Here is a 26,699-nt window from a genome sequence, read left to right as displayed (position 1 = left end):
AAGACCTTACCCCCTTGGGTTTTCATGTATCCCAACCGGCTTTTGAGAGAGAGATGGGTGTTGTATTGAAAAGTCGGCGTTGCTTCTGGGCATCGGAGCCCTTGTCGTACATTGGTTTACCGCCACGGTCCACCATAAGAAGGGTTCATTTTCCCCAGTGAAGCCGAAGCCCCCCCAAATATCTAGGATTTACAGCCTATTCTCAAGCCCTCAAGCTCTCCCTTAACTTCCTAGACATGTAGAAATCTTGGAAGGAAGAGCGATAGAGACAGAGCGATCTTCGCTCTAGTTCCCTACTCATCAACACTACACGGTCGCATCATTGACTTTAGTATCGCAAGCTGACAAAGGTATTCCTATTCTTCTCTCTTTTATATTCGAACAAACTAATGGCCACTTTCAACACTAAAGGTGTATCTTTTGATACCGAGAGTGTTATTTGGGAAATGAGGGAAGGGCACGTTCCCTTATGTTTATAAAATTTTAGGGAGGACTATGCCAACTCCCCACCATACTTTATGTATGGTTTTTTTTTCACTCACACAAACAAGCACAAAATTCGTATGACTTTGAACGATGATGTGTAACTCACATTCATATGTGCTAATCAATTTGTAATTATCCTTTTTGCAAGGTACTTCAAGATCTCCATTGATTAGCATAAGCGTGCAGTTCATTGATAGCAAACGTGGCTCTAGCACCCTTTCCAAGTATGTTTATAGATTCATGTTCCTGGAGCATGCATAAGCGTGCAGTTCATTGATAGCAAACGTGGCTCTAGCACCCTTTCCAAGTATGTTTATAGATTCATGTTCCTGGAGCATGCGGGAGGTGCTGAAGACAGCAAAATTGTGAGCGTCCGACGCTATAGATCCGACTTTGCTAGGGTTTATGGAGGTGCTACGGAAGATAGGAGTGCTAGAGTGCTGGCACAAGCACGACACCTTCTTGGAGCATGTGCAAGATGCGTATCAAATTCTCAAGCTTTGGAGTGCACCAGACTTCAAGAGCGGTGAAGGTATGGTGGCCACCTTCAACATTGAAGGTGTATCTTTGGTCCACTTTCGATATCAAAAGTGTTATTTTGGAAACGAGGGAAGGGCACGTTCCTCTATGTTTATTATTTTTTGGGGAGAACTGTGCCAACTCCTTACCATACTTTATGTACGGTCTTTTTTTCTCCTCACTCACACAAACAAGCACAAAAGTGCTATGACTTGAGTAATGCATAGAACTCAGATTCAAATGTGGTAATGAATTTGTAACTTTGAAATCTCCACCAAATATAAGCATAGGCTTGAGGTTCATCAATTGCGGATGTCGCCCTAACATCCCTCTACCAAGTATGCTTTCAAATTCAAGTTCATTCAAGCACTTCAAGATGACACGTTCTTTCAAAGCTCTTTGACAAGTCGCACCCAAGCATTCTAGTTTTTTGTTTTTTTTGTTTTTGTAATGCGAGATTTTTATTTGTACCAAGCAGTCTAGTTTGTTTGTTTGTTTGTTTGTTTTTTTTTTTTTTGGTGATTAACGAGCGTGAGGTTTTATAGAGCAGAAACAACACACACATTCGAGAAAGCAGCTTTTGGGTGATTAACGAGCGTGAGGTTTTATAGAGCAGAAACAACACACATTCGAGAAAGCAGCAGAAGCAGCCGTCATGACGGTCACAGATTGCCGGATGTACGAGGCCAGGTACCCGGAGATGGACGATGTGGTGATGGTGCAGGTGAAGAGCATAGCAGAGATGGGGGCTTACGTCTCCCTGTTGGAGTACAACGGGATCGAGGGCATGATACTGCTGTCGGAGCTGTCGCGGCGTCGCATTCGCAGCATAGGCAGCCTGATCAAAGTCGGGAGGCAGGAGCCCGTGATGGTGCTGCGCGTGGACAAAGAGAAGGGCTACATCGACCTCAGCAAGCGCCGCGTGTCCGAAGAGGACATCCAGGCATGCGAAGAGCGCTTCAACAAGAGCAAGATGGTTCACTCCATCATGCGCCACGTCGCCGACACCATGGATGCCGACCTCGAGGTCAGGGTTCATCGTGTTTCTGTACTAAAATTAGGGTAGAAGTCTCTGTTGCTGTGCTAAACTTAGGCTTTCGTCTCTTTTTCGAGGTTTTCTGTTTCCGTGCTAGGGTCCGAATTGTTCCAATGTTTCTGTGCTAGCCTACAGCAGCTGCACAATGCAGTTAAAATGCCTTGAGGGACTTCGCAGGACTATCCGCCCAGTAAGCTGCTATATCTATTTGCCAGTTGCGTGCCTCTCTTTTGAGTTTAAATTGGTCACAAGTAGGAAGTCTGAGGCAATCTCTCGAATTTGAGAAGACTCCACGGTTTGTAAGGACAGAGTAATTGACAGATGCCATCACATGTCCAGTGATCCTGGCCGAAAAGGAAGCTTGTGCATGATACTGGTGCTCAGTTGCCATCAGCAACGTATGTCATGGGGATTTCGGGATGGCAGGTGCAGTGACAGCTATTCAGCCATGTGCGGCCGGATAGCACATCTGGGCTGGTGGGTACATCAGAGTTGGGAACCCAGGTATAGCCGTGGGCTGGCTGGCTGGCTGGATGTGAAGACAGTAATAAAAGACATTGTTTAAAGTCTCGATCTCGTCATGTGCAGCCTGACCAAGGTTAATGTAACATGTTTGGTCTGTAAGATCTTAGTAATTTGCTTAATCAAAAACAAAATGATGCAAGCATGATCTTTGTGCACACCAAAAGATGGGCAGTCACCCTCTTGGGTGCTGTCCTCAGGCCTGATGTTGCACTTAATCAAGTAACATACCAATTTTCTGGAGCTGATGACTAGGTTTGACTACGTCTTCAATCCAACGACCCCACAACCACAGCATTATAGATGTGATTAGAGCTATTGTACAGCATAGTTTTTTCCATACGGGACCATATGGCAAACGCATACGTGTACGGAAGTATGATTGGAGTATGGTTCAGCCCCTGGGGCTGAACCATACGTGACCCTAATTTCCATGAAAAAAGACAAGAAAATATACAATTTAATTTGCACACATTTAAACTTCAGAGACACTTTAGTACTTCCAAATTCCAATTTCCAAGTTCAAACTTCCAAGTTCCAACTGGTTACTGATGTTCAAAGTTCAAAGTTCAACTTCAAAGTTCAAACAGTTCAACATGAATTTTGAAATAGTAGCTACAGCCTACTAGCTACAACAAAAATATGAAACTTCAAAGAAATAGCTACAGGGCCCAGGCTACAGCCTAGGTCCTAGGGCCCACACCAAAACATCAATGATCAAACACCAAAATGCATCACAAATGATGACTCATAAAGTAGCTGCAGCCTGCCCAGTGCCCATTGCCCAGTGCCACTGGCTAGCATGTTCAAGTCTCAGGCTGCAGCCTGCATGTCACACACATGATGCATCCTCATCATCCACATACTGAAGGCTGGTCATCCTCATCCTCATCAATGCCAGCAACTTCCTCTTCCTCCTCATCCTCATCCTCATCATCCTCAGCAGAGTCTTCACTAACATCCTCGGTTGCCTCTTCGCCATGGGACTCGAAAGGAGTGGAGCTACTTGAAGCTGCAGCACCACCCATCCTTCCTGCAACAAAAGGAGCTGTAATCTCCTCGTCTCCCTCTGTAGTCTCCTGCAAAGCAAGCAGCCTGTCATCATCCTTCTCCTTGTTGATCATTTCCAAGGTAATCTATCTTTTCAAATCCCCTTTCCTTGATTTTGGAGATGAGACGCAAATTAGTGTGGATGTACACTAATTTCTCCGTATTCTTAGGAAGCAACCTGTTTCTTCTTTTAGTATGGATAAGAGAGAATGTGCTCCAATTCCTCTCACAAGGAGAAGCACATGTGCCCTGCGAGAGCACTCGAAGAGCCAATTGCTGCAATTTTGGTGTGTGTGCCCCAAATGTCTCCCACCATTTCACCCCTTGATGCATCCTCTTTTGATCCTTTGCAATGGTACGAGCAAATGTGCTTGCCATTGACTTATAAATATCCAGCTCATCACATAATATGCCCTGCTTTTCAACATCAAACTTTGTGAATCGCTCCATAACATCCATCAGCCCATCATGTACCTCCTTGTCAGAATCAGGATTTTTCTCTCTCCAAATAGGATGGAGAACAAAAGCAGCTGCATGCAATGGAGAGTGCATCATATCCCACCTATTAACACACAAGGCTTTGATGTCTGCCAACTTAGAGGACTCAACCCCTTCTACACTTTGTATCTTCTCCACCATTCGATCAGTAAGCTCATACACAAGCCCCATGGTGGCCCCTTCCCTGTCAGCAAGGCGAAGGATCTTCAAAATAGGTGCACAAATCTTCACAATGACCCTAGCATCCTGCCAAAATGAAGAGCCCAAAACAATAGAAGACACCTCTTGTGCTTTCACAGTACGTGACACCTTCTTCCTGCAATATTCATCACTGACAAGCATGCGGCGCAATCCATTGTATACCCTCTCATCCAACAAGTTTGCTAACATGATAAACATGTAGGCAAACCGAGTCTGTGCAGGTTTCACCAATTCCTTTTTGCTGAAAATCCTATACAATGCCAACACAGTGTGCTTCCGTGTAACAAATGTCACAACCTTAGTGGCATGTGCCAACACTGGCTTCACCCATGCAAGCTGTCCAATGTCCTCAAATAGGAGGTCAAGGCAATGGCATGTACACCTAGTGTAGAAAATATGGGCCACTCTTGCTCCACTAATTCTCCTGCTCGCACACAATTAGAGGCATTGTCCATACATACCTGCACCACATTATCAGGGCCAACAACTTGAATTGCACCCTTCAATATCTCAAAAATGTACTCCCCTGACTTGTACTGCCCACTTGTACCCACTGCCTTCAAAAACACAGAGCCATATATGCATGACACCATCACATTGATGATAGGCCGACGTCGAGTGTCAGACCAACCATCACACACAATGCTGCAACCATATTTTTTCCACTTCTCTTGAAGGTCTAGCAACTCTTGCTCTATGCAAACCACTTCATTATTTAACTCCGTAGTACGCAAAGCTCTGTATGTTAGAGGCTTAAAGGTAGGTCCAACTTTCCCAATCGCCTGAACCATGTCCAAAAAATAAGGACTCCTCACCTTCCAATGAGGAATGTCCTCTGCAAAGAAAAAACGACGGAGAGCAATGTATGCATCTTTTCTTGCCTGTGACTCCCATGCTGCAGCGAAAGCTCCCTTGGACACCTTTTGTTTCTTTTGCAAAGGCTGACCTGATGATGCACTTGCACTTGCAGCCCCCAAATCAACAAATTCTGCCCCCTCTGCATCAATATTTACATAACTAGCAGCCCCCAAATCAGCCACCTTTGCATCAACCATTGCTTTCAAATCAATCACTTCCGCCTTTGCATGCAACCTTCGGCAAGCATCTCTGACATTTTGGGGTGGATTGGTACACTTGTCAACCCCCAAGCCTGACAACCCAAGCATGTGCGCCCTTATACGGAGCGGTCCTCCATCCCATTGATGCGGGCAATACTTGCATTTGCATGTGTATTGTCCCTTTCCCAAGGGCTTGACTGCGTCCACAAACTCCCATTCAGCTCCACGCTTTCTTCCCATTTGGGCAAGTGAAGATTGTGGTCTGGAGTCCTGGACTCTGTATGCACAAAGAGAGGACAATTGAGTCAAGAAACAAATCAACTTCGATAGAAATTATAGAATATGAAGGCTGAAATCATGAACATTGAAATGTAGAGAACTTGAAAGTTGAAAGTTGAGGGAGATACAGTCACACAGACAGAGAATTCTCTGTAGAGTCCCGAGACATAGTTTGGGAGCTTTGGGCAAGTGAAGAGAGCAAAATTCAGGCCCAGGGACCAGCCCTCGTGCGTGGGAGTTGTGGTTGCAACTTGCAATGTGCAAGGAGCTGCGTTTCAACGCACGTCTCCTTCAACTTCCAAGCCTTCAGCTTTGGTGATTGCCCATGGGAAGGATGATGAGAGGGCCAGCCACCAACACGCACTTGCTTGAAGAATGAGGACTTGGATAGTAGGACCGTAGGAGGTGGAGGCTGTGGCTGCAGCCTGCAAGGCTGCAACTTCAATCGTCGAGAGCGGCACCTTTGTCGAGAAGCGCACCCACAGATGACAGCGACACGACGTACGACTCCAGCCAGAATTGTTTAACACAACTTTATCGGGCACGCCGTTTTTTTCCCCAAAAAAGGCCACGTCTGAAACTGTTTTCCATACGCGTATGATATCCAACGTATCATACGTCTGGAATCTTCAATCGGACGCGTCCGGTTCCAACTATGTTGTACAGCTGTGATCTAGCCTTACTGGACAGGCCAATGCTCGAAAAAAATGTTGTATTGTCCAATCACACATGCCTTTGAGTTGGCTGTGTGTCCCAAAGACAATGGACTTGTTCCAGTGTCCTTACTGGTGACATTTAAACAAGAGATCTTGTCTTGAAGTGTTACATGTGGTGTAGCGGAAGCTTTCAATGATGGTTAAGGCGCGTGTTAACTTGCTGATTTGGGAAGAGAGAATGGAAAAGACACAAAAGAGAATAGGGAGTATGCACAATACACGGTATTGGGTCCCCCCCCCCCTCAAACAAACCCCCCAAAAAGACTATTTACTTGTATTGCTGCAAGAGAATGAGTACAAAGAAATGGATGTTTGCTGTCCAATCTGAGAACTGACCCGAATTAGGGTTTTCCCACAGAGAACATTGACTTGATAACTGCCTGGGATAGAGGGGACTACCCTTTGTTGTAGGCGACCAAGAAAACTTATGAAGATTTGCGTTTTCAGCAGCTGATCTTGGGCTGAGAACACATGTACTCTTGCACCCCGCTTCTGGCTGACAACTTCAATGCAAGTACTCTGGGAATGTAGAATGCACAGATGGGCAGCCGCCCAACCCTTATATAGGGCCTCTACTGCTAGGACTGGCCAACTGGGCTTTTTTGGACAAATAAATGTGAAAAACCTTGGTGTCTCTTTGATGACCAGCCATCGCCCCTTTTTCTTCTTGTTCTGGTGTTATGTACCTAGTACTAACCCTAGAGGTTAGGGACTGAGTGAAGGCTTCTTTGGCTTCCTCCTCTCAAACCCACTCTGCACTTATGACTAGAGTCGTCTCCCATGCCTCGCTTATATAGAGCTGGCTTAGGCTTTGCTTTAAAGCAAGTTTTGCTTTTAAAAAGCACTTTTTGAAAAGTAACTTGCTTTTAAAAAAGCAATTAAAAAGCAACTTTATTGACTTTTTATGCGAAAAGTCATCCTCCTAAAAATCTCTCAAACCAAAAGATGCTGTAAGAGACAAAGTTGCTCCTCTCAACGAGTTGTTTGCGATGACTCGAACAGATCTTCATTTTGTCAATCTTGAAAATCAGGGTTATGGTTTCTGAATTTGAAGATGTTGTAAGATACAAAGTTGCCCCTCTCAACGAGCTGTTTGCGATGACTCGAACAGATCTTCATTTTGTCAGTCTTGAAAATGAGGGTTATGGTTTCTGAATTTGAAGATGTTGTAAGATACAAAGTTGCCCCTCTCAGCGAGCTCTTCGCGATGATGCAAGCATATCTTCATTCTGGCAATATTGAAGATTAGGGTTAGGGTTTCCGCCGTGGCAAAACATGCACTGGGCTGATACCATGTCCCCTATTTCAATACCCAAATTGGCCGCCATTTCCACATAAATGAAATTATCTGCGGCACAATCATCAAACATAAAGAGAGCGGGTTGATCTTTGAGCTGTCCTTGTTACGTGCACGCTCGTGCCATGGCTAATCTTCGGCATGAACAACATAATCCTTGATTAGGACAGCAGTTAGGATAGCATTTAGAGCATCATCAGTAGCATCATCTTCATTACCATCAGTGTTAGGCTCAGTATCGTTTGAAGTAGCATTAGCATCAATATCAGTCCCATCATCATCATCATCATCATCATAGTAATGTGTTGGTACCTTTCCATCCAATGTTAATTGTAGTTTATAACGGTTGCGTTGGATGTTTGGGGGACAGTGGTTTAGGAAGCATCAGTTCGCGGTTTCGGAGATGCTTTCTCTGTTGAGTGAGTTGTGGTCTTCTAGCTAGACGGTTGGTTGATCACAAGATTATTTAGATCCTAGGGTCTCAACCTTTGAGGATGAGCCAGTTGGGGGTAGGAAGAGATTGCTTGACAATAGTCGGAATATCTCGAATTGGGACAGATCGCATGGTATATTGCCTTGTGGGAGATCCATTTGGACGAGATTTGTCGGATATGTGGACATGCGTGAATTATTTAGTTGTTATTCCAATGGCTTACTTGTTGGGTGGACCGTGACATGGGGTGGAGATGTAGTGCACTAAGGCTTAGTGCGGCTGGCGAGAGGCATATGGGAGCACTTGGCTTCTTTGTATAACAGGGTAGCACCCATGAAACGGATCTCCTTGGAAGTGCAGATGGGGGTTATGAACCCTGCAAAGTCCTCGACGATGCGGGAACACATTAACAAGCTGCAGGCCCTTCAGCAGGAAGTCCTACAAGCCGGGAAAGAGATATCATCTGAAGACATGGCCATCACTTTGTTGTCCCACTTGCCCGGTCAGTATTCTGCTTTCTATTCCTCGTTGATTACGAGTGGCAGGCTCAACACCATTACTTGGGAGGAGCTTGTGCCAATGGTCTTGGACCAGGAGGAACGTTTTACGAACCCTCCTTATAGCGGAGGTTCGGAGGCCTTAACTGGCCAATGGTCGAAAGGCCGGAACAACAACAAGGGCAAAGGGAAGGCTTCACCGGAGAAGTCTTCTGAGAAAAAGCCTGATTCAGAACGAGAGAAGCTGAAGACCGAAAGATCTTGTAATGATTGTGGCGAGAAAGGCCACTACTGGAGGAGATGTCCTAAGCGGACAGGGTAGAGTGCTGATTCCTCAGCCTCAGCTGCAAAGACTCCGGCATTTGTGCACTTAGAGATGGTGGACTCCGATGCTTCATCATCTTCGAGCGAGGAGGCAGTTGGCTTCACCGCGAAGGATATCTGGGAATGGATTCTCGACAGTGGTGCTTCCAGGCACATGACTCCATCCCGTGACTTCTTTCTGGATCTGAAACGACAGTCAGGTCGCATCTTTATTGGCGATAACTCCACTATTCCGATACATAGTGAGGGCCGGATGGAGATTATTCCCGACGGCAAGGAGGGCAAGCATGCTTCCCGTGTTCTTTATGTCCCTGCTTTGGGTTTTCATCTTCTGTCAGTGCATGAGGTATGCAAGATTGGCTTTCGGGTGGAATTTGAGGAGCATTCAGTTGCTCTAAGGGACCGTGAGACTGGCCAGGTTGTTTGGGAAGGCGGTGCGGAGAATGGTATCTACAAGCTCTCTGCACTCTCCACATTGACAGGTTCTTAGGTCGGAGATTTGTGGCACTTTCGTTTTGGCCACTTAAATGTGGATGCTTTGAGGCGTGCCTTCCGGGACCAGATGGTGGTTGGCTTGCCAGATGTTGGTAGTAGGCAAGGGCGTTGCAGCTCTTGCATACGTGGTAAGCAGCACAGGGAATCCTTTCCGAAGCAGGCTTCCAGGCGGGCTTCGAAACCATTGGAGTTGATTCACATTGACTTGTGTGGACCTCAGCAGATACCATCTTTGGGAGGATCTCTCTACTTTATGCTGCTTGTTGATGATTGTACCAGATTCACGTGGGTCTACTTTCTTTCTCAGAAGGACCAGGCTTTTGCTCGGTTCAAGGATTGGCACGTGATGGTGGAGAAAGAGTCTGGATATCAGGTTAAGACTCTCAGGGCTGATAAGGGAGGTGAATTCTCCTCGACTGTATTTTTCAGATTTTGTGCAGATCATGGCATCAAAAGGGAACTGGCCAATACCCGATCGCCTTCGGAGAATGGAGTTGTTGAACGCAAGAATAGGACTGTGGTGGTGGAGATGGCGAGGACTATGCTGGAGCATCGTGATCTTCCTCGTCCACTTTGGGGTGAGGCTGTGGCAATGGCTGTCCATACCATTAACCGATCTTCGACGACTTCAGTACCCCATATGACTCCATTTGAGGCATATTTTGGCAGGAAACCCTATGTCTCGCACTTCCGTGTCTTTGGGAGTGATGCGTATGTACATATTCCGAAGAAGCAGAGGGGGAAGCTTGACTCTGAATGGGAGAGATGGAATTAGGGTTAGGTTAATTCATGTGGGAGACATACACAGAGAGAACAAGGGAGAGAGAGAGAGAGTTGTGGGGATAAGTCAACTCACCAAGTGAGTGTGTGACTCCCATATCACACATGTATATTGCACTAGTACACATAGTGCACTTAGTACATTAAAAGTACTAAGTGTACTATGTACTATAACTTATGGGCTTGTACACACTATAAGGGTGGGCATAGTGCCTTTACCCCAACAACCTCCCACTTAAAGGCAAAGTGCCCTTAAGTAAGGAAAAGAAAAATCAGCATGTACATGATAATATACAAGGCCATATCAAGGCTGAAACTGGCCTCATCCAATGCCCATCAAGTGTCTGCAATGAGCAAACCGCTCCGGAGGCAAACTCTTTGTCAACAGATCAGCCGGGTTGTCATCCGTGTGAATCTTAACAAGCTGAATTTGCTTGTTCTCTATCACCTCTCTGATGAAGTGATACTTTACATCCACATGCTTCGTCTTTGCATGAAAGACAGGGTTCTTTGCCAACTGGATGGCACTCTGACTGTCACAATGCAACAATGGAATATCCCCTGTATAGCCCAAATCAACCACTAACCGAGATAGCCATAATGCCTCCTTGCAAGCCTCTGTGGCTGCAATATACTCGGCCTCTGTAGTAGATAAGGCTGTGCACTTCTGCATCTTGGATATCCATGACACAGCACCTCCTGTGAATGTAAATACATAACCGGTAGTAGACTTCCGGTTATCTGGATGACCGGCATAATCCGAATCCGTGTAACCATGCACTAATGCATCCTGTTTGCTAAAACATATGCACATATCTTGTGTGCCCTTCAGGTATCTCATGACACCTTTCACTGCTTCCCAATGCTTCTTGCCAGGGTTGGCCATGTATCTAGAAACCACTCCCACTGCAAATGCAATGTCCGGCCTAGTAGCAACCATGGCATACATGAGACTGCCACAAGCTGAAGCATACGGAATCTTGGCCATATCAGCCCTGTCTCTATCTGACTGGGGGCTGTCCATAGCACTGAGTTTCACGTATGGAGGCAAAGGAGTACTAGTCTTCTTCCCCCCGTCCATATTGAACCTCTGCAAGACTTTGCCAATGTATTCCTTCTGAGACAAATACAACACATGCTGATTTCTGTCCCGAAGTATCCGCATACCCAAAATGTGATTTGCATCACCCAAATCCTTCATATCAAAGGTTTGATGCAGCCTCTGCTTCAAGGCATCCATCTCCTTACGAGATTTCCCAGCAATCAACATACAAGATGAGGATCAATAGACTGCCATCCAAAGCTTTCTTGGTGTACAAGCAGTGATCTATGTCACTTCTCCTGAAATGCTGTGATTTCATGAATGTATCAAATTTATGATACCATTCTCTTGGTGCCTGTTTGAGCACATAAAGACTCTTTTTCAGCTTGCATACAAGCTTCTCCTTTCCACTTACTGCATAACCCTCTGGCTGTTGCATATATATTCCTCATGGAGATCACCGTGAAGAAAAGCAGTCTTCACATCCATCTGAATCAAGTCCAGATCATCATGCGCAACCAAAGCTAACACAGCTCTAAGTGTGGTCATTTTGACCACTGGAGAGAAGATCTCATCAAAGTCCACACCATATTCCTGCTTGAAGCCCTTAGCCACTAACCTGGCTTTGTATCTTGGCTTTGCATCTGATGCAACTTTGAGCCTGTATACCCACTTGCATGGCAAAACCTTCTTGCCTGCAGGCAAATGCACCAACTTCCATGTTCCATTTTTGTGCAGAGAATCCATCTCTGACTTCATGGCACGCTCCCAAAGAGCCTTGTCTGCCCTCTGTAAAGCCTCCTTATAACATGAGGGCTCCCCACAGTCAGTAAGCATCAAGTAGTCAACCCCTGGAACAAACCTGTCAGGGGCTCTGGAGGGTCTTGTGGACCTCCGTACCCAATGACCATCATTTGCAGGTTGCTGTCCAGCCTGCATATCACCCATTGGTGGCTCCTGTTCCATGCCATAAGGCTGAAAAATCATGCCCCCTCTAACTGTGGTATATCCATAGGGATATCTTCTGCCATCTCTGGCTGTCCATTTGGACCATTTTCAGCACCATTTAAGGGCTGGTTTTGCTGCTGTAATGGCTGATTTACAGCCCTTGGTTGTTGTCCATGATGTCCATCATCATCAAAGATGACTCTGCCAGGCTCCTGTTGCCTTGCAGGCTCCTTATACATGCATGTTTCATCAAAAATGACATCATTGCTGCGTATGATCTTTCTATTCATGGGATCCCAAAGTCTATACCCCATTTCACCTCTGTCACCATATCCTAGGAATATGCATTTGTGAGACTTAGGATCAAGTTTGGTGCGCATTTCCCTGCGTATGTGCACGTACGCAACGCAACCAAACACTCTCAAGTGCTTGTATGACGGAGGCTTCCTTGTCCATACTTCCTCTGGCACTTTCCCACCAAGCCTCGTGTTAGGTGACCTGTTTATAAGGTGAACGGCTGTCATAACAGCTTCAGCCCAAAAACCATGAGGTAATGCAGCATGTGACAACATAGAACGGACCTTCTCCTGAATGGTCCTGTTCATCCTCTCTGCTGTCCCGTTTTGTGGAGGATCATAAGGAGTAGAGAGCTCCCTCTTGATGCCTTTAGCATCACAAAAGTCCTGAAACTGTTTGGACATATACTCTCCACCATTGTCGGAACGCAAAGCCTTCGGTGTTTTGCCAGTTTGATTCTCAACATGAGCAACAAACTTCTGAAACACTGAGAATGTATCACTCTTCAAACGAAGAGGATAAACCCACACCTTGCGTGTGGCATCATCTATAAAAGACAAAATATTTTGTCCCTCCCAAAGAAAGCTGAGGCATCTCACATACATCTGTATGCACAAGCTCTAACTGAGCATCTTTCTGTCCGAGAGCTTTCTTGTGGGGGCACTGTAGTTGCCTACCATATATACAATGCTCACAAAACTGAAAACTTGAAAACTTGAGAGAAGGCAAGTAACCCAAACGAGACAATTGCTCCATTCCTTTGACACTCATGTGTCCCAACCGGCTATGCCACATAGAGATTTCCGGCAGCTCGGTTGCATTTACATTAGCATGGTGACAAACACCTCCATGCATAAAGTAAAGAGTGTCCACCTTAGAGCCTCTGGCAACAACCAGTGAGCCCTTACCAATCTTCCACTTTCCACGACCAAATGTGGTAACATAATCAGCATCATCAAGCTGTCCAGTAGAAAGCAGATTCTTCTTGATCTCAGGCACATGCCTGACATCATGGAGCATAAGCTGTGAGCCATCTGAAAACACAAGCCTCACATCACCTCTGCCAAGAATCTTGCATGCAATCACCCAAATAAACCACTCCTTCATTGCCAGCAGTATACCTGACAAACAAGTCTCTGCAACCTGTGACATGAAAGGAGGCACCTGAATCAATGATCCATGAGTGCATACCATGACCACCTGTAAGAAGTGAATGGGCATCAAGTGAAGACGTAAATAGGACCTCATCCTCACTGCCACCTGCATGTGACACATTGATTTCTTCAATCTTGACTCCACTTTTGCCCTTTGGCTTTACATCTTTGGCTTCATCTTTCTCTTTGTCTTTGCCTTTTCCCTTTTCTTTTTGATCATTTTTCCATTTGTAGCGTTGCTTTTTAATGTGTCCCTTCTTGCCACAATAATGGCATTCCAAATCCTTTTTGGAGCGAGACTTGCTCCTTCCCCTTTCTTGGCTTTTTCCCCTTTGCTGGGATCTCCCACGTGCATTCATTGCATTTGACTTTCCAACAGAGTTGTTTTTCCTGTTCATCTCTTCTTGAAGAAGAGCACCCTCAACATCTGCATATGACAGCATAGCATGCGAATTGCTAGTGGCTGTCCTGAATGTGTCCCAACTCTCTGGCAAAGTGCATAACAGAAAAGTGGCTTTGAACTCATCGTCCATTGCCAACTTTTGATTAATGACCTGGCTGACAATACCATTAAACTCATTTAGATGGGCTGTCATAGATGCCCCTTCCTTCATCTGAAGACCTATGAGTTTCTTCAACCAATACACTTTGCTTGAGGCACTTTGTTGGGCATACAAGTCCTGCAATCTCTGCCACATTCCTCAAGCTGTCTTCTCTTCACGAATGCTGAAAAGTAATGAGTCTGACACAGACAACATGATAGTAGATCTTGCCAGCTCATCCATATCTTCCCACTCTTCAGCAGTAAGAGAAGCGGGCATTACACCCCTTTCTTTGATAGGCTTGTGCTGCTTTTTCTGGAGCAACACATTATAGCATTGGGTTTGCCAAATATCATAGTTATGTGAGCCTTCAAGCTTCTTGATGTGAAGCAATGAAGAGCTCTCACCTGTGGTTGCCATAGCAAAATGCAACCTGTCAATGCCTGACTCCCTGCAAAATGTGCAATCACTGCACCAAAAGCACACAAAGTGCTCACAGTTGTTCTCCCAAGCTTTATCTCCCACTGCGGAAGCAAGAATGCAACTTTTCTCCCACTTTATGTGATGAAATCACCAAAATCTGGTTGCTGCAGATTTTGGACAGCACCTTAAATGTGCTCTATTGCCCTTCCAAAGTACTGTACAACAGTACCAATTGCTCATAAATGATGTACCAAACCTGTACCGGCAAGTACAGCAGCTGAAATTGAACCTTTTCCTCACTCAAATCAGTGTACAGCCATGCCAAAACTTGCACAAAGCTGTGCCAAATCTGTACCAGCAGGTACAATAGCAATAAATGCTCTTTTGGCTGTCCAAATGAGTGAAAATCAGACTTTTACAGTCCCGAACACTGCATAAAACAGTCCCGAACAGAAATTGGGCAAAAGCCCCTTGACTGCAAGCTGATTTTTGAGGATTCAAGGCATAAATGTCTTGCCTGCTGCTTTGCCAAGCTCAACAAGCATACGAACTTGAAAAGCCCCTTGATTTAAGATCAATTTCTGATCATACATGGTACATGAAGGCATCCAGAGTGTTCACGATGCTTCCCCCTGGCCACATATACATCCAAATAATGAAAGCCCTTTGATTTACAGGCACATTGAGTGCTTGTAAGGCATCAACACATTATCCACAGCATCAACTGCGAGTGCCTGCATGCAAATCAACCCAATCGGCACAAAAGCCCTTTGATTTGCACTGCAATTTGCTGCAATTTTGCCCAAATGTGCGATTTCTCACATCATACAGCATGTATGACTGCTTAATTGCACAATTACATCAAAAGTCCCAAATTTCGACATCCAATTTCATGCAAATTGATCCTGATTGTGACCAATGTCACCCAATTTTGCCAATTTTGCTCAAAATTGAGCAATTCGACACCTGTACCTGCTCAATTGTTGATTGTACTTGCTCAATTGCAAATCCCAAAAAAAAATTGAGGAAAATACCTTGTAATTTTTGATTTTTCTTCAATTTGCAGGTTGAATTTTGTTGTTGTAGGAAAAGGGGGTGATGATGCTGTTGCTGTGCAGGAAAGGGCGGTGGCTATGGAGATCAGTCTGTGCCTGTTTGAGGGTTTACGAAGGGGCTTGCCTCATCAACAGCTTGTCTGCTGGCCCGTTTCAGGCAGGGCGTCCATGTGTCAAGAAGTTTGTTGGCGTGTGTCATTTGTTGGCGTCGCCTCTTCGCTCACGTCAGTGGCTCGCTACACGATTAGCGACCAACCCTTGCTGCCTGCCTTCGCCTAGCGCTGGCGCTACACGCGACTTGGGCTGGCCTGTTATATTGACGCCCGCCTGCTTCTTCGCCTTGTTGACGTATTCGCATGCTTCGCCTAGCGCCAGTCTACACCCCGTGCGCTGCTACGTTCACCGCTTGTGACCAAGCGTCTGCTGTAGGCGCCTGCTGGGCAGCGTGGGCTACTTGCTCAGCTGCCTTTTGGTCGCTTCTGGCCTCTTCACACACAGGCTGCTGAATGGGAGAGTCGAGCTGCTGCCTGCCTGCGTCAGAGAGGTGATAGAAGAAACCCCTACAAGCCAGTGATTCAGCACTAGAGAACAAAGCCAGGGCTCTGATACCAGTTGAATGGGAGAGATGGAATTAGGGTTAGGTTAATTCATGTGGGAGACATACACAGAGAGAACAAGGGAGAGAGAGAGAGAGAGTTGTGGGGATAAGTCAACTCACCAAGTGAGTGTGTGACTCCCCTATCACACATGTATATTGCACTAGTACACATAGTGCACTTAGTACATTAAAAGTACTAAGTGTACTATGTACTATAACTTATGGGCTTGTACACACTATAAGGGTGGGCATAGTGCCTTTACCCCAACAGACTCCAAGTCCCGCAAGCTGGTATTTGTGGGGTATAACTCTCTTTCCAAGGGATACAGGTTGTATGATCCAGATAGGAATGAGATTGTTGTCAGTCGGGATGTGGTCTTTGACGAGCATGTTCCAGCATCCACTGTCGAGGAGCCGCCACTTCTTGGAGATCCAGAGGAGTCTGATGATGATTCCCAGTCTATCATTCCAGTTGATTCACCTCAGTCATCACAGGAGGTTGAGCCCGCAGCTGGAGTAGAGCCCCCGCGACCACAGGAGGCTCCACGATCTGTTCGAGTACCTAGGTGGTTGTTAGACACCCTTCGGGTGTCGGGTGTCACGGAGCTACCCTCCGAGTGGACCACAGAGGACGGCCCTCGAACATCACATCGAGTCCGAGATAAAAGCAACACAACGGAGCTTCTTCAGGTGAACTATGCTTTGATGTCTCGTATCATGCGAGATAAAGAGCCCACTTCCGTAAAGGAAGCCCTTTCACAGGATACTTGGAGGAAAGCCATGCAGGTGGAACTTGATGCCATCGAGAAGAACAACACTTGGGAGTTGGTACCGAGGCCGTCGAAGCGGTCTGTCATTGGTGTCAAATGGGTCTTTAAGACCAAATACGCGTCTGATGGGTCGGTGGACAAACACAAAGCCAGACTTGTGGCTAAAGGTTATGCTCAGCGGCCAGGCATCGACTACGAGGATACCTTTGCACCGACAGCGCGGATGTCCACGATTCGGACCGTTCTTGCCCTTGCTTCTTCTCAGAGGTGACCCGTGTATCAAATGGATGTAAAATCTGCGTTCCTTAATGGTGACCTGCAGGAGGAGGTGTACGTTGAGCAGCCTCCAGGCTTTATTGTTCCAGGATCGAAAGGGATGGTTTACAGGTTACGTAAGGCCTTGTATGGTCTTAAGCAGGCTCCCAGGGGCTTGGAATCAGAAGATTGATTCCTTCTTTATTCGGACTAGATTTCAGAGATCGGTTGCAGATCCGAACCTGTATCTCTTTCGGGAACGCGGCATGGTCACACTTATCATCCTTTATGTGGATGATCTCATTCTCACCGGCGGTCATGTGGAGCACATTGGAGTGACGAAGGCTGCCTTGTCAAAGGAGTTTGAGATGACCGACTTAGGCTTACTCCACTTCTTTTTGGGATTGGAGATCTGGCAGACCCAGAGGGGGTTTTTCGTCTCTCAGCAGCGGTATGTTCATGAGTTGCTTGAGGCCTTTGGGATGGAGAACTGCAAGCCTATTACCTCGCCGATGGACCCGAACACAAAGTTAACCGTTACAGATCCTTGTGAGCCAGTTGATGCCTCGCAGTACCGGAAGTTGGTTGGTTCATTGATCTGGTTGCTGAACACCAGATTGGACTTGAGCTTCTTCGTGGGGCTGTTGAGCTCTTTTATGCAGACGCCATTGAAGTCTCATTGGGACGCAGGATTGCAGATCTTGCGGTATCTGCAGAGTACGAAGGATCTGGGACTCTTTTACACAGGAGAGAATGGAGTCAAGCTCCAAGGTTGGAGTGACTCAGATTGGGGAGGAGATCCAGACACGAGGAGATCTACTTCAGGATACAGTTTTACCCTCGGCTCAGGAGCAGTTTCTTGGAGCAGCAAGAGGCAGCCAACTATTGCCCTTTCTTCGACAGAGGCAGAGTATCGGGCTGCTTGTGGTGCTGCCGTCCTCTGTGGTCTGCCATTGGTGTCAAATGGGTCTTTAAGACCAAATACGCGTCTGATGGGTCGGTGGACAAACACAAAGCCAGACTTGTGGCTAAAGGTTATGCTCAGCAGCCAGGCATCGACTACGAGGATACCTTTGCACCGACAGCGCGGATGTCCACGATTCGGACCGTTCTTGCCCTTGCTTCTTCTCAGAGGTGGCCCGTGTATCAAATGGATGTAAAATCTGCGTTCCTTAATGGTGACCTGCAGGAGGAGGTGTACGTTGAGCAGCCTCCAGGCTTTATTGTTCCAGGATCGGAAGGGATGGTTTACAGGTTACGTAAGGCCTTGTATGGTCTTAAGCAGGCTCCCAGGGGCTTGGAATCAGAAGATTGATTCCTTCTTTATTCGGATTGGATTTCAGAGATCGGTTGCAGATCTGAACCTGTATCTCTTTCGGGAACGCGGCATGGTCACACTTATCATCCTTTATGTGGATGATCTCATTCTCACCGGCGGTCATGTGGAGCACATTGGAGTGACAAAGGCTGCCTTGTCAAAGGAGTTTGAGATGACCGACTTAGGCTTACTCCACTTCTTTTTGGGATTGGAGATCTGGCAGACCCAGAGGGGGTTTTTCGTCTCTCAGCAGCGGTATGTTCATGAGTTGCTTGAGGCCTTTGGGATGGAGAACTGCAAGCCTATTACCTCGCCGATGGACCCGAACACAAAGTTAACCGTTACAGATCCTTGTGAGCCAGTTGATGCCTCGCAGTACCGGAAGTTGGTTGGTTCATTGATCTGGTTGCTGAACACCAGATTGGACTTGAGCTTCTTCGTGGGGCTGTTGAGCTCTTTTATGCAGACGCCATTGAAGTCTCATTGGGACGCAGGATTACGGATCTTGCGGTATCTGCAGAGTACGAAGGATGTGGGACTCTTTTACACAGGAGGGAATGGAGTCAAGCTCCAAGGTTGGAGTGACTCAGATTGGGGAGGAGATCCAGACACGAGGAGATCTACTTCAGGATACAATTTTACCCTCGGCTTAGGAGCAGTTTCTTGGAGCAGCAAGAGGCAGCCAACTATTGCCCTTTCTTCGACAGAGGCAGAGTATCGGGCTGCTTGTGGTGCTGCCGTCCTCTGTGGTCCGTCATTGGTGTCAAATGGGTCTTTAAGACCAAATACGCGTCTGATGGGTCGGTGGACAAACACAAAGCCAGACTTGTGGCTAAAGGTTATGCTCAGCGGCCAGGCATCGACTACGAGGATACCTTTGCACCGACAGCGCGGATGTCCACGATTCGGACCGTTCTTGCCCTTGCTTCTTCTCAGAGGTGGCCCGTGTATCAAATGGATGTAAAATCTGCGTTCCTTAATGGTGACCTGTAGGAGGAGGTGTACGTTGAGCAGCCTCCAAGCTTTATTGTTCCAGGATCGGAAGGGATGGTTTATAGGTTACGTAAGGCCTTGTATGGTCTTAAGCAGGCTCCCAGGGGCTTGGAATCAGAAGATTGATTCCTTCTTTATTCGGACTGGATTTCAGAGATCGGTTGCAGATCCGAACCTGTATCTCTTTCGGGAACGCGGCATGGTCACACTTATCATCCTTTATGTGGATGCCCTCAAAAATGATTTCAACAAATTCCTGTTTCTAGCATTCTGATGGCGAGCACTCCTAATATAGTCCAAGTCCCTAGAGAGTGATCTTTCAAAGAAATGAGAAACATGATCTACATTGGAGACCACCTTAGATCTCTTAGAGGTCCCTTGAAGTATCATACTTTCATTGCAAGAGTCATGAATTTCTCTATTATGTAAACACATACCATTTTCTATTTGCATTGAGGTGCAATCATTTGAGTGGAACCTTGGTGTAGGTGGATGATAGTCAAGTAATACACTACAAATGAGTGAGTTAAATACATCCCTATCTCTTTTCAAAAGTGTTCTAGTCCTAGCATTCTCACGTGAGACAAATAGATTGCCAAGTTTCATCTTTTCACATAAGCATAAAAATCCTTATACTCTTATCAAACTATAACAAACTATCATTGGAGTGACGAAGGCTGCCTTGTCAAAGGAGTTTGAGATGACCGACTTAGGCTTACTCCACTTCTTTTTGGGATTGGAGATATGGCAGACCCAGAGGGGGTTTTTCGTCTCTCAGCAGCGGTATGTTCATGAGTTGCTTGAGGCCTTTGGGATGGAGAACTGCAAGCCTATTACCTCGCTGATGGACCCGAACACAAAGTTAACCGTTACAGATCCTTGTGAGCCAGTTGATGCCTCGCAGTACCGGAAGTTGGTTGGTTCATTGATCTGGTTGCTGAACACCAGATTGGACTTGAGCTTCTTCGTGGGGCTGTTGAGCTCTTTTATGCAGACGCCATTGAAGTCTCATTGGGACGCAGGATTGCGGATCTTGCGGTATCTGCAGAGTACGAAGGATCTGGGACTCTTTTACACAGGAGGGAATGGAGTCAAGCTCCAAGGTTGGAGTGACTCAGATTGGGGAGGAGATGCAGACACAAGGAGATCTCTGGTCTACTTCAGGATACACTTTTACCCTCGGCTCAGGAGCAGTTTCTTGGAGCAGCAAGAGGCAGCCAACTATTGCCCTTTCTTCAACAAAGGCAGAGTATCGGGCTGCTTGTGGTGCTGCTTGTGAGGTTGTATGGCTGCGGAGGCTGCTAGGCGAGATTGGGTTTCCACAGAGGAAGCCCACAGTCATCCAGTGCGATAACCAGAGTTGTATAGCTGTTGCTCGGAACCCGGTTTTCCATGCCCGGACCAAGCATATAGAGATACAGTATCACTTTGTACGTGAGAAGATCTTGGCTGGTGACATCTTGCTACTTTATTGTTCGACGGAGGACAATGCGGCGGACCTCTTCACGAAGTCTCTACCTCAGGCTACGCTCAGGCGGCACTCCAGCTCCCTTGGGTTGGTTTCACAGCTAGGAGCTGAGAGGGGGTGTTAGAAGTCATCTCCTGTCTATATTTATACACTAGGGCCTCTGTTGTGGGTGTGCCCGCCCTGTATAAGGTGTTTTATCATTTTTCCACTCCCTGTATTTTTCCCTATTTTTTCCCATTTTTTCTAGTGGTGGGGAGGGTTGCTAGAGGGTGGCAGGAGCACTCCAGGGCTGGCCGACTGTCCCAACAGCAGTCCTACTGCTGGCCGACTGCATACAGATGATGCGTAGGCCCCTGGACTGCTGGCCGACTGCATTCACACAGTCGTGGGCTTTTTTTTCTGCTGGCCGACAGCATTTATGCAGTCGTGGACTTGTGCAGTGCTGGCCGACTGCTCTCCCAGGGGCATATAAATAGGCCCCTTGCCCCCACCACTCCCTCATTCAGTTTTCTCGGGATCTTGTGTATAGAGAAGAGTTTACACACCTATCTCTCTGTGTTTCTTGTGCTGTTTATTTTCTGTAGTCTACTTGCTCTTGTCTACCCAAGTTTGGTTATCATTTCCGCTGCATATTCTGACATGGTATCAGAGCATACAGTATCACTTTGTACGTGAGAAGATCTTGGCTGGTGACATCTTGCTACTTTATTGTTCGACGGAGGACAATGCGGCGGACCTCTTCACGAAGTCTCTACCTCAGGCTATGCTCAGGCGGCACTCCAGCTCCCTTGGGTTGGTTTCACAGCCAGGAGCTGAGAGGGGGTGTTAGAAGTCATCTCCTGTCTATATTTATACACCAGGGCCTCTGTTGTGGGTGTGCCCGCCCTGTATAAGGTGTTTTATCATTTTTCCACACTCCCCGTATTTTTCCCTATTTTTTCCCATTTTTTCTAGTGGTGGGGAGGGTTGCCAGAGGGTGGCAGGAGCACTCCAGGGCTGGCCGACTGTCCCAATAGCAGTCCTACTGCTGGCCGACTGCATACAGATGATGCATAGGCCCCTGGACTGCCGGCCGACTGCATTCACACAGTCGTGGGCTTTTTTTTCTGCTGGCCGACTGCATTTATGCAGTCGTGGACTTGTACAGTGCTGGCCGACTGCTCTCCCAGGGGCATATAAATAGGCCCCTTGCCCCCACCACTCCCTCATTCAGTTTTCTCGGGATCTTGTGTATAGAGAAGAGTTTACACACCTATCTCTCTGTGTTTCTTGTGCTGTTTATTTTCTGCAGTCTACTTGCTCTTGTCTACCCAAGTTTGGTTATCATTTCCGCTGCATATTCTGACAGACTAATCAGGGATTAAGACTGTTCATGCACAGGTTAGCCGTGGCACGGGCGTGCACGTGACACTTGCACCTAAATGACCCTTGACCTGCCCTTTTACAGGCTAGTGTAGGGCTGGTTGGCTACAGTTGGCCAGTTGGTTGATCCACAACCCTATAAAGTGCATAAATCTGTCCACACATGGCTGGTCGAAGGGTGCACTGTTCTCTCCTGTTCAGATGACCAAATGCAGACAAGCTTGGCCAAATCCAGCCTTGGAACCTGCCCTTTAGGCTATTGAGCATGTGACAGGTGATATGCTAGCAAGGAGTGCCTATGGATTTCCCTTCTCCCAAAACCACTACCACCTCAGAAGGAAAGGGGAGAGGTGGAGGCGCAAAATGGGCAGCAGGGGGGTGCTCATTAAATGGTATAGCGTGAAGGTCCTTTAAATTTGGTCTGAGTTCAGAATGGTTATTTTTTAATGTTTTCTTTTTACATTGGAATTTCACATTTTAAACTTATCTGTATCAAATGATCGCTTGCAACTTTTTACAGTACAAGGCTTTTGATCATTATGAGAGTCTCTCTGGTTTTGATGAGGGTCACAGTTTCGTATTTGCAGGATCTCTATGTGCATGTTGGTTGGCCCTTGTACAGAAAGTATGGGCATGCATTTGAGGTATGTGGGTCTTGACTTCAGAAATTTAAGTTCTCATTTACTCTTGTGATATGCTACAATTTGATGTCGCAGCCGTGCTTGCTATTCCTAGGCATTCAAATTGATTGTTACAGACCCAGACTCGGTGTTAAGTAGCTTGACACGAGAAGTTAAGGAAACTGGCCTGGATGGAGAGGAGGTAAGCTTCTTTTGTTAACTGCAAATAGACTCTTCTGGAGTTGATATGTGCTTGATGTTGCTTCGTGCTCTTTCTAAGGTGACAAGTCAATACAGGTCACCAAGGTTGTGCCAGCAATGTCAGAGGAGGTCAAACAAGCACTTATCAAAAACATTCGCCGAAGAATGACCCCACAGCCGCTTAGGATTCGAGCTGATATTGAGCTTAGATGTTTTCAATATGATGGAATTCTTCATATACAGGTATTGTGCTGTAATGTATGTGTCTCCATAAAGGAGGCTTGAAAGAACTATTTTCCTCGACTTATTAGAGTAGACTAGTTCAGATAGGATTCTTGTCTTAGGTGAATATTTGTTTCATAGTTTTGGAAAGATAAACTCTAAAGTTCTCTTCAATCTTGTATATACGTCAGAATTTCTCAAAATAAGCAAGTCTTACTGCACTCAATAAAGACTTGTACTTGTCCCTTGTCATTCTTACATATTAAGGAGGGAGCTTTTGATCAATTACCTTGGTGATATGTATCTTTCGTTGTCTTCAGCTTGTACATCCTCTGTACAAGTAGATTGTTGCTAAGGACAGTAGGAATGTTCCAAGTTTCACTGCATTTTAGTGTTGCAATTTATTTTAATTTTCATTCCATTGCTTTCTCTAAAAATGTGGGTTATCCTAGTACATCTCTCTTCACATGAACATCAGTTGAACCATTTTTTTCTTTGATTCATGGCTTTGTGTAGGATTCTATGAGAAAAGCAGAAGCAGCAGGTAGCGAAGAATGCCCTGTCAAAATTAAATTAGTGGCTCCTCCACTTTATGTTCTCACAACGCATACCCTTGACAAGGTCTGGTTGCTTAAATAACTGCTTTGTGGAAACTTTTGTTTTGACAATGAGCTCTTTAATGCATTCAAATTCAAGTATGTGTATTTGTAGGTCTGAGAGTTTTTTTTTCCCAGGAAAAAGATTCTTCTATTAGTTACCAAGAAAAACAGCCATACTGGCTAAGTACAAACTAACAAGGATCGGACGTTGGGTCGAAGCTGTGCTGCAACCTCGCAAAGATGGCCTGGGCGGTACATAGTGCGACGGGGCTCAGGTGCATGACTCTGTCTGAAGTTGCACAGGCGAATTGAAGTTTGAACTCAACTTGATAGTAGCCACGCCCCAAGGGATGAATGTCAGTGATCTTTCTAGGCGCACCAAGAAGGCTTGCCTGTAAGAGACACCTGAACTATCCGTGCACCGGGTGGCTACCCATAGTCTTGCATACCAAGGTGTAGGAGCAACTGTCGAAGTGAGGAGCTAGAGATCCTGTTCTGAAAAGGAGAGGCAAGGGACAGCGGCCTTGGTCGGGGATGATGGAGCGGCTGCCATGGAGTCCTCTTGGGGGTTCGGAACCAGAAGATGCTGAGTTTTGCCAACTAGAAAAAAGCCCAAAAGCTGAAAGCACCTGACATGGTTAGTAGGGCTAAGACAAGGGCGGCTACGGCAAAGCAGGGCTGAAAAGGGGGGAAGATTTTTTTTTTTTTGGGGGGGGGGGGGGGGGGTTTGTGCCTGGCGGCGCGATGGGAAGGTGGAGGCAGAAGGGAGGCAAAGGCGAGGAGGGCCAAGGGGGCGCAGGCAATCAGGGCGAAGGGGGCGCTGCCGCGCCCCTCCCGGCAGCGAAGGGCTCAGGCACATGTGGCAGAGGTGAAGGAACAGGGGCTGCGCACAGGAGCAGGGAGGGCTGGGGCGATGGCGGGTCAGGTGCTGGCGTGCAGGGGGGTTCCAGCTCTCGAGTCGTTGCTCGTTCCGGAGAGTTTGGTCTGAGAGTTTTTCTTTTGGTATTTCAGTCTCTTTTCAGTCAATGGGATACTGGTCTGGTTTAAGAGATCATATTGAAGCAGTGGGTCTTGTTCATGTTGTCATTAATGTGCCATTGTTATGTTTTTTTTTCTTAAGCCTTGCATGATCTTGTATGGCCTGCAGTACCTATGAGCAAGCTTGGCATTTGGGTGGCCTTTCAAAGAATCATCTGTTTTTCTGCTGCCAAGTACACATACCTTCATTCCCTGAGCAAGTTGGCTTCAAATTGGCTATTCCATTCTACAAATGCGTAGTACTCTTCCAACACAATCCAGCAACATATATTTACTTGTCCCAAAACTTTTGTGTACCTTGGCAGAAGTGCCTTGAATGTCCCTCCAAGCACTAACTACAAATGTCTGTCTGTGGGTGAGAGGGCCGTTTTAGTACCCATGGCTGCAAATAGTTCTTTATAAAACTGAGCCATGGATTGGGCATATCGCTTACAGTCTGATGAGGCTTCCCGTGGTGCTTCAACCATTACCAGCAAACTGCTATGCAACTTAAAAAGCTTAGTACTCAGTCTTTGTAGGAATGAAACGTGTTTGTTTGGTAAGTTTTATATTGGAGTACTTAAGCTAGTGGGTGTACTGTAGCCAGAGTCCATTGTAGAGGGTAAGTTAATCACAAATTTACCTACCATAAAAAAAGGGTATAAAAAACTTCTTATGTATGTGGGCGCCCATAAGGGAGGAGTCCATTTGATGTGACACCAATATCTATAGTCTTGAGCAGGGGGGGCAAACATGCCGTGTCTTGAAAAGACGAAAGGTGATGTAAAAATTAGCAATGCATTGATCGATCAACATTGCAAATCAATTGCCTATAATAGTTTTGCATGTATCCCTGTTTAATATGATGACAGGAACAAGGCATTTCAGTTCTCAATGCAGCAATAAAAGCATGCATGAAAGAGATTGAAAAGCACAAAGGAAAGCTGGCTGTGAGGGAGGCTCCTCGAGCGGTAATATTGTTGATTTCTATCTGGGGTGGCTTCACGTAGGGATGGACTTGTGAAATGGTCCTTCAATGTTGTGAGAGCTCCCATGAAACTTATTTTCTATGAATGAATTGGTGGAAACTTGCAGGTGAGTGAGAGAGATGACAGGCTTCTCCAGGAGCAAATGCAAAAGTATGCAGAAGCCAACGAGGAGGTGGATGGAGACAGAGACAGCGAAGAGGAAGAAGATATTGGCATGGGTGAAGTCGATGTTGAGGGAAACGTTGGATTGATGGAGTAGGCCAGTGTTCTGGTTTTTTTAAGGGTTTGAAGTTTGCAATGAACCACGGGTATTTTGTTCATGCTTTTCTTTCTAAATTTTCAAAGTGGAGAAGTAGCATCAGAATATGATCCTAATGAAAAGTGCTACACTGAAGAAGTATTCCAGATCATTAGGAACATGAGTACCTGTGTTTGCAGGATTGGCAGATTCAGTTTTGTAACACGCATAAGTTCGTTCGCTGCAGCAGCTATGAAACCATGTTATGCTCTTTGCATGTAGAGGCATGTGAAGTAGAGTGAGAAGTAGTTTTTCTAGATGACACTATGGGTTCTTAAGCCCATCGTTTCTCTTCAAGCCATAAATATTTGAAAATGTGTGGTTTTGTGTTCTTGGC

The 26,699-nt window shown here is 46.2% G+C and overlaps 1 protein-coding gene across 3 annotated transcripts; it reads left to right on the top strand.

Moving 5' to 3' along the window:
* The first annotated feature begins 1,539 nt into the window (after positions 1-1,539).
* Positions 1,540-26,699, top strand: LOC147637891 (eukaryotic translation initiation factor 2 subunit alpha homolog). Of its 3 annotated transcripts, XR_015266108.1 has the most exons (9): positions 1,540-2,032; positions 2,139-2,231; positions 23,004-23,060; positions 23,152-23,238; positions 23,334-23,480; positions 23,976-24,080; positions 24,194-24,333; positions 25,948-26,046; positions 26,171-26,209. XR_015266108.1 is itself a non-coding variant. In XM_086799723.1 (8 exons), the coding sequence occupies exons 1-8, from the start codon at positions 1,661-1,663 to the stop codon at positions 26,321-26,323; spliced, it is 1,113 nt and encodes a 370-aa protein (XP_086655849.1). In that variant the 5' UTR covers positions 1,546-1,660; the 3' UTR covers positions 26,324-26,699. The 3 variants fall into 3 exon arrangements, 2 of the variants coding, with proteins under 2 accessions (XP_086655849.1, XP_086655850.1); XM_086799723.1 differs by lacking the exon at positions 24,194-24,333 and having other exon boundaries at positions 1,546-2,032; positions 26,171-26,699; XM_086799724.1 differs by lacking the exons at positions 2,139-2,231; positions 24,194-24,333 and having other exon boundaries at positions 1,550-2,032; positions 26,171-26,699.

This window comes from Cibotium barometz, chromosome 6 (genome assembly GCF_041138505.1).
Source record: "Cibotium barometz isolate CiBa-2024 chromosome 6, ASM4113850v1, whole genome shotgun sequence".
Lineage (NCBI taxonomy): Eukaryota > Viridiplantae > Streptophyta > Polypodiopsida > Cyatheales > Cibotiaceae > Cibotium > Cibotium barometz.
Note: the sequence above shows the minus strand (reverse complement) of the source record. Positions and strands in the feature narration are given on the sequence as shown.